This window comes from Pteropus vampyrus, unplaced genomic scaffold (genome assembly GCF_000151845.1).
Source record: "Pteropus vampyrus isolate Shadow unplaced genomic scaffold, Pvam_2.0 Scaffold146, whole genome shotgun sequence".
Classification (NCBI taxonomy): Eukaryota; Metazoa; Chordata; class Mammalia; order Chiroptera; family Pteropodidae; genus Pteropus; species Pteropus vampyrus.
Window position 1 is genome coordinate 4,716,209 of NW_011888927.1, and position 8,458 is coordinate 4,724,666.

The following is an 8,458-nucleotide window of genomic DNA, read 5'->3' on the forward strand; positions in this document are numbered from 1 at the left end:
GGAATGCCTCAAACCTCTTCTCACTTTGATGTTTACTTCCTCACTAGAAGCCAAAGGTAAAAGTGTTCATCTTCAGTAATAATGCCTGTAATAATGTTTTTAAGAGAGTCTAATTATTCATATCCTCTCTACAGTAAACATTTAAATATCCAGAACTTCTTTCCAAGGTTACTTGCCCTTTCCTACGTTTTTTTTTTTTTTTTTTTTTTTTGTATTAGGGTCATGAAAAATGTGCCTTGTTAATACTTGACAAGATACAAGACGAGAGCCTTATTAATGCAAAAAATAACGCACTGCAGACGTAAGTGTGACTACTAAAGTTTGACTCAGACCCAGATTCAGAGTCATTTATTCAACAAATATTAAGGGATTGCTTTGTGCCAGGCAAAGCTGGGGAACACTGGTGAAAGACACAGACCGACTTCTTCTTTATGAAGTTTAATCACATACCTACAAATGCTGACCATGCTAAACATTTTTAGTTAGAATGTTTATTTTGATGTGCCTTCTTAGAAGTTTGTGAGATCTGTATTTTTCTTTGCCGATATTTCTATGATAATATTATAAATTTAGTAGGTGGTTAGAAAATCTTATGGGCTGACATATTTGGGGAAACTATTTGTATAAATGTTAGCATTATGTATTCTTACTGGAAAATGACAGTTTTACAAATCAGGTTCCCAGAATATATCTGAAGAGTTTCTAAGCTATTTGTCTTAATTATATTTTAATGTAATTCAGCGTCATCCTCAGTGCGAAAGATCTAAAAGCTGCTTCATTTTCTATTTTAGGAAATTAGGCATTTGTTTTAAGGGCAAAGGAATATTAGAATTTTTTCACTAAGATTCTTAAGTAATATATAGCAGAATATAGTGGGTTTGACATTTACTCTTTCAGGTTTTTTAAATTCAGTAAAATGTCATTTAGTGCATATAGGAATAGCAAGGAGGTTTGAGATTATATATGTGGGTCATATTAACCAGTCTTACTGATGAACTTTTGAAACAGTGATGCAACTGCAGGGATAGGTATCAAAGGGTAACGTACCTTCTAGAAAACACACCAGAGCTTGAGTTCTTCCTCTGGCTTTCCATATACTGTCATTAAGGTTGTTTGAGATGCAGAGTATTTATAATATCTGCAGAGAAATCTGGGCCAACATGGAAAAACAGTTGGATCATTAGCACCTGGAAAAGATCTAGTCAACAAAACTTTTTTTTTTTTTAAAGTAAAAATGTTCATATACTATTTGTAGATTCTTAAGTACTTTTTTCCTTTTAACAACACAGGCTACCCAAATGACACATTCTCACACAAATATATGTATCACAGTTGATGCTCAGTGTTCTTTTTTTAGACCCCTCCACGTTGCTGCACGCAATGGCTTGAAGGTAGTAGTTGAAGAGCTGCTGGCCAAAGGGGCCTGTGTCCTCGCTGTAGATGAAAACGGTAAGTGGAAAAAGTAAACAATTACTGTAGGTACTTTCCCTATGCTGTGAAGCTAGAGGAAATGAGAAATATAGGAGCTAGTTGAAAAGGCAGTAAAAATTCTCTCCCCCTTGGAAGTTCCCTGTGTGTGAGAAAACAAACAAGGATAATTTGTCCTGTCTGTCTTTGTAAAACACATAGTCTACCTGTAGCCCACCAGTGCCTTCCATTTTGCATGTAATGTCAGCAGCTGGTCTCTAACTCCTCAGCGTGGTAGTTAAAATATTTTAGACACTCTAAATCGTTTCAACTTGGCATTCACTCTTCTGACTGCATACGCTGAAGAATTAGGGATTACACATTATTAGTGCATGCTCAAGGGCTCAAATAAAAACCAGGTCTCTGTATTTCAGTTCATTCTGAGATCAAACTTCTTTTTTAAAAGAACAGATCAGAACTCATATTCCCGGTATGGCTATTTGGGGAACATGAATAAAATTTATAAATTAATGTCTAGGCTTGAAACATCTCTTGATCTATGTAACACTTCTTTTCTAAATGAACTAACTCTTAACAGAAGCTTTCTACTCTGCTTCCTAAGAAATTTTGAAAGCTAATGAATACTAGAATGGTATTAAACTGCCATTTTAAGCACACTGCATATTAATTTTGGGGAGCAAAAGAGGAACTTCTGGATATTTATGAATTAAGTAATTTTTTAAATGTGGCACTAATTGTGGCATTTAATTAAAGTATAATAAAATGTATTGACGTAACTCAATTAACTGCTTATTACAGGTATTGGAATTAGCAGCTCATGCCTATTTCTCAGAAGTAAGCGCCATATGACATCATTAGCTAACTCCTATTAGTTTTGGTTTTGCAGCCCCATTTATCCTAGCATGTACCCTGCTCTGTCCCCAACATGACTCATCTAGGAGGTGCAAAAAGTTTTCTATTACTCCATCCCCTTGATTTTCCCGCCACACTTCCCTCACCCTCTTATCGCCATTATATACTTTATGGTTGGCATGCAGAAGCCCACGATTTTTCTCCAAAATGACTAAAGAGACCAGATTGCAATAGTTTTGCTTCTCTCGTATAAGTCAGATACAGCTGAGGTTCATCCAGTCAATAGTGACCTTGGGCCAGAGAACTATGGCCTGTCTCAGTGACTAGCTGCATTCCATAAGCCTGGGAACATTTGGGGCAATTTTGTACAGCATTAAAATCATAATTCCTTTACTCATCACAGAGTTTTGTGGAACAGAATGTTATGATATCTGTCCATTCTTGTTTGCTTCTATACCAGAGAAGAAATAATCTGTTAAGGAGAGCAAAGCAGGAAGCAGAATGAGGTCAAGTGCTGATAAATAAAACAACAAAAGTTAAGTTTTATTGAGCCAGTTCCTCTGAAAAAATGAATAAGTAGTAGTAGGAACTTCGGCCAGCAGAGAGGACTGGCTAACCGTTTCAGACTGGTAGATTCAAGGTAGAATAAAATAGTAATTACATCAAAGAATGCATTTATCTCCCCACGGAACCTGTTTTATTCATCGAGATAGCTTTCCCTTCTGGACGGACCCATCAAGTCTAAATGGGAGAGAATGACACAACTATATGTCAACCATAGCAATTTTCCCACATCTGTTACATTTAGGATTTAGGACTTTGGTTGGCCGTATTGCTATTCTTTTTAAATTCTATTAAGTTTCTTTTAAATGATAGTACATATTTAATTACAAGCAACCCGTGTTTTTCTATGTCCGATCTACTCAAATGATTCCATTTTTCTAGAACCAGTCAACTGGTATATACGTAATATAAAGTGACAAAGCTGCGTGACTCAACTTTTACAGACATCTGATTTTTACTATCTTTTCTGATCCGGCACACAATTGCCTACAATGGAAAGTCATTGTTCTCAGAATGAGAGAGCTCTGGCCCAAGCCTGAGGCGCATGGTGTGCGTGTGGAAACACCTTCCTGGTTGTCCTGTTGCTGTTTTTTGTGGATTTGTGTCCCACCCTCACCCCTCGTGTTTCTGTTCACTAGATGAAGACTAGAATTCTGCCTAACTTCAGATAATGTCGTGCTTTTCACTGTCATGTAAGCTGAAAAAACAACAACAACAAAAAAAAAACCCTCGATACATTGTCTCTCCCTCCCGTCCCCTCTAGCCTCACCCCTAGCATGACTTGTGGGAAGTAACTCTTCCTTTTGCCTGGCATGTTTTCTAACTCGACATACATCTCCGCGTGTGAGGTCGTTGGGATGTACTGTGGAATGCTCATGCCGCCTCTGGACTTCTCGGACTAACCACTGCCTTGTCTGCATTTACGCCCAGGTCATACCCCGGCCCTGGCTTGCGCTCCTAACAGAGATGTGGCTGACTGCCTGGCCCTCATTTTGGCTACCATGATGCCTTTTTCTCCTTCCAGTACAATGACGGCTGTCAACTTCGTTTGTTTTAAAAAAGACAATTTGAACAGAACAACCCTCTCCAATCTGGGTAGCATGGTTAGCCTGTGCAGTAACAACGTAGGCTCGGAGGACGGGTACAATGAAAATGATTCTGATTCGGAAACATTCTGACTTTGGACTGTAGAAGGCTTTCCTTGATCAACCATGTTGGAGAAAGGGAAAGAAGCTTGAATTCCAGGTTTACATTGTGTTCAAGTATTATGGGCCCGAGCTTCCAGAAGCCAGTAGAGGAAGAGTTAATCAAACCAAGGGAGGGCAGCTAGGCTGTAGGGCAAAGCACTCACACAGATGGGCCCCAATTTTAATTTGTTTCACGTTTTCTTTAGCTCTAAGATACTTCTGTGAAAGTCTACCTCTCATTTTAAGTAAGGAATAAAAAATGCACTTGATTCTTTTCTTTGGGGATAATGCACCGAGAGGGAACTGTTCCCTGTAAAGGTTTTTTTTCATGTACTCACTTGGCAGTGAGTTCTCAGAAGTATATCAATGTGACATTCATGTCCCCTGGGAGGGGAGAGAAGGGATGAATAGGGAATGCCTCAAACCTCTTCTCACTTTGATGTTTACTTCCTCACTAGAAGCCAAAGGTAAAAGTGTTCATCTTCAGTAATAATGCCTGTAATAATGTTTTTAAGAGAGTCTAATTATTCATATCCTCTCTACAGTAAACATTTAAATATCCAGAACTTCTTTCCAAGGTTACTTGTTAAAGTTGCCAGATGAAGGGAAAAATTCGAAAACTGAATTTGCTTTTCTCATTTAACAAATATGGCACCCAGTGCTCCCCCTAACAAGCCTGTGACTTATTTTCACTTATTTGGAGTGATTGAATCCAAATCTATCTAATAACATTTCAGGTGAAAATTGTATTGTACCAAAACTTTGAGACATATGCAAGTTTAATATGAAACTACCCTTTATTGATTCATCCTTAAATCAAAATACTAACCTTTTAAAAACATCAGGACTGTCAGCATTGTTCATCAATAGCAAAACGTTCAATGAGCTTCTCAGTTAAGGTCATGCCAAGTAAGTAAAAGTGGGACTGCAAACGGGAACAAAGAGAATGAAAGCAGGAGGTAGAAATGGGTGATGTGGAAATTAAAGCCAATTGATAGTTGCTTGATGGTAAAATCAACATAGTGAATACTGTGTCTGCTCCCTCTGCCAAAGCTTCTAGGTCAAATGGACCCCGTTCCGCATCTGGAATAGCTATACAAAAAGAAGAATAAGACTGTTTAAAAATTATGCACATACACACACGCATATATATGTCTGTAGTTCATCAAGCAGCTATACCTGAGGACCAAAACGCTTCAATCTAAAATGGAAGATTTAAATTGTTTTCCTTCAAAATGAAAGTGAGGACTGAAGTAGCTTTTCTATGTAGTTAAAAATGTAATCTCTTTGCGTAACAGTCTTTGTTCTATTTTATATTTCTTATGACAGAGATTTCTAGTTGATGGCTTAACATTTGTAACTGATGATGTGTTGACCACCGCTTATTTTTTTGCCAAAGTAGAGAAAATGTTGATATACTTTTGATGTAAATGTGGTTATATTTATTTGAAATGAAACAAATGCCAAGGAAACATCCTTTGTTTGTTCTCTCTTTTAATTGCTATGTGTCTTACTTGGAATAACAAAAAGCAGAAAAACACACAGGGCCCTCCTGGGCTAGCCAGCAGTCCTGGGGCCACCCCCGGCATTTCCACTGCTAAGGTTTCCAGCTGACCTTCAGGACCTTTCCCACCTTGATTGGAGAGGGGTACGACAACCATCTCCCAGCTCCGGTCTGTAGCCAACTTAGAACTTAGAAGACACATGGAGTCCTTATGCCAGACGAGGCTCTTTTGCCAAATATAAACTGAAGCACATAGTGGATCATATGCACAAAGGTGGCCAGAAGAAAGAAACAGAAATTACCCTAAATACACTGAAATCTCACATGGTCCCAGAAACCTAATGGGAAACTATATCGGTGTGTGGGCACATGTACCAAGAAGAGAAATAAAATCACCAGCTCAAGTGCTATTTTCCATTTGAGGAAGAGACAGGAAAGAAGCATGTTGTATTAGAGTGATATTCTCTGACCATTTTATAATCAGTTCCATTTTCACTCTGGAAATTTCTATTTCAGAGTGTATGTGAGATATTTTTAAAACAGTGTTCTATCATGTCTGGATCAAATACAGATACTGTATTATACTTTTCATCTAACTATAAAAGATTTTAATCTTACTCTTTTAATATCCTGGATTTAATTAAAAACTCATGTTGGGCTCTTCACAAATGAGAACTTGTTCAGAAGACTTATAGAATTGGTAGTAATTTCACTGAAAAATTTTAACACCACAAACATTGTATTTTAATTCTCGCTGTTTTGTTCTCCTTCTTCCTCTGTCCTTTTCGTTTGTTTAGAGAAGATGAATTTTTTAAAGTAGATAAATTGCTAATGAGCAATAATGACCTTATCTTTACCAAATCACTGAAAATGAGGGAGATCCAACACTGAAGAAGCATGATATACTGCGGTGTCTTTTTCTAGAAGTGAATGGAAATCTCGCTCAGTCGGCGTTTAAAGCAGGAAATGAAATGCCTGTTTTAATGGTGAAGCGATGTTAACATTTTTCCTGTAGAGTAGCACAGAGAACAAGGAGCGTTGCAGCAAAGCATTGACGGCCCTGCGACATTATCTCCACGGAGCTAAGTTTTGACTTTCCCCCCTGTCTTACTGATAGAAAGGAGGGGGACAAAGGAACAAAATGAAATCATGCTCACTATGAACTGTTCATTGAACCAATCTCTCCTCTTTCTCCCTCCCCACTAAGAGCAATTTTTTTTTCTTTAAGAAATGACTTTAAAAACTCTGAGTTCTGTTTTTTCAAGTACATCTCTTAGAAATAAAATTAGATTTGCAACATAGCTTTCTAAGAAAAAAACCGTAAAACATTGTGCTTTTCATGGAGTCTTAGTTGTTTAGTGCTTTTACCTGGATGTGTTATTTTTAGAACTGTATTTTAACCACAGCCACAGGGATCATGTTTCTTTGCACTTAACCTATTCGCCAGTGTCTGCCTATCCTTGGTAAATACATTACTATCTCCAAATTGCCTAAAATCTGCTATGATTCTACAGTGAATAGCTCAGGGGATTTCTATTTATCACTACTAAAAGGGCACCATCGTATGTTTTGGTACTTTAGGCAGTAAACAGCTGCTTGATTTATTATTTTATTATTAAATTAGAACAGGAACATCAAATGGATTTGCTGCACTAGTTATTATTTGTACTGTTGAGCAACTTGGTTTGCTTATCTGTTGCATTGGTTGAAGAACTCATCCCCTTTTTTGTCTTGTAATATGAAGTTAGAGTGCCTTTTTATATTTGTATAGTCTGGAAATGTTCTGTGAAACGTTTTGTATTTTTTCATTTGAGTGTTATCAGAGCAATATAATACCAGTGAGTTTTCATTTCGACCTTTCTTTGAATGTATAAAGTGTCTTTTTTCCTATTTCCCCTTTTACCTGCTTTTAAATAAATGAAAATGCTGAAGTTTTCTATAGCAGTTGTTTGAGTTTTGCAGTGCTAAAATGCTTTCTTCTTACAAAACTGTAAACCATAGGTCAGTGTTATAGGGGAAAAGCGTTTTAAGATAGTGACAATCTGAGTGTGTATACAAAATGTAATTCTATTCGTTTCTTATGCAGTGATCTAAAAATTCAATGCAAATATCTTTGTTTGGTAGTTTGTCTACATATTTTATGCTTTAGCATGTGCAATATATCTTTGCAAAGCACGATGATACAAATCTGGTGCCAGTGTTATATTTTGCATAACATATTTGTAACAGCATAAAATATTGTTTGATGATTTCAGTGGGATTTTGTCTGTAATGTTTTCTTATGTAAACTAGAGTTGAATGACTCTGGTAAATGTCATGACTGTAAAAATGAGTAAAATGACTTTCAGTTCAGTGAATGACTTTGAACCAATCTGAATCTTCTCAAGCACAGTTTAATACTTTTCAACTACTGAATGCTAATAATGTAATGAAGTACTTAACTGTAATATAAAATGGAAATGCATTCAGATGGTTATTTTTACAAATAAAAACGGTACAAATATTGTAGCAATTTGTGCTGTCTTTAATTTTTCCAATTTATAATAATTTTGCCAGTTATTCTGCTAATTTAAATCTTTGTCCCCCCCACCAAAACCAAATTAGCTTTAAATTTTGAAAACAAATTATCAAGATAGAAGTGCATCTCCAGATTTGCTATTTCTATTTCTATCATCACAATTAGAGAAAAAATTTCAAACATGTATTTGTGTTGATTATCTTTATTTATGCCTTCGACTCTTTCCATAAAGGATTTGAGCTGCCTTGCAACAAAAGATATGTGATGAACTAGAATTAGAAAAAAATTAAGACAGGGAAAAAGAATACAAACAAATATGGAAACCATAAAACTTTACACAGTGGCTATGACTGAACTTGAGTTTGCTCTAAGCTTCCTTGCATTCAGGTAAGAGGGGAAATGTGA

General features: G+C 36.5%; 1 protein-coding gene across 2 annotated transcripts in view; it reads left to right on the forward strand.

Annotated features, from left to right (window-relative positions):
• Positions 1 to 8,043, forward strand: part of ANKRD44 (ankyrin repeat domain 44) — a 183,062-nt gene extending 175,019 nt beyond the window's left edge. For both annotated transcript variants that reach the window (XM_023535992.1, XM_011369231.2), the window contains exons 25-27: positions 219 to 301; positions 1,358 to 1,449; positions 3,775 to 8,043. In XM_023535992.1, coding sequence (XP_023391760.1) covers positions 219 to 301; positions 1,358 to 1,449; positions 3,775 to 4,022 — 423 coding nt within the window. In that variant the 3' untranslated portion in view covers positions 4,023 to 8,043. The remainder of the gene's footprint in view (positions 1 to 218; positions 302 to 1,357; positions 1,450 to 3,774) is intronic.
• The last annotated feature ends 415 nt before the right edge of the window (positions 8,044 to 8,458 follow it).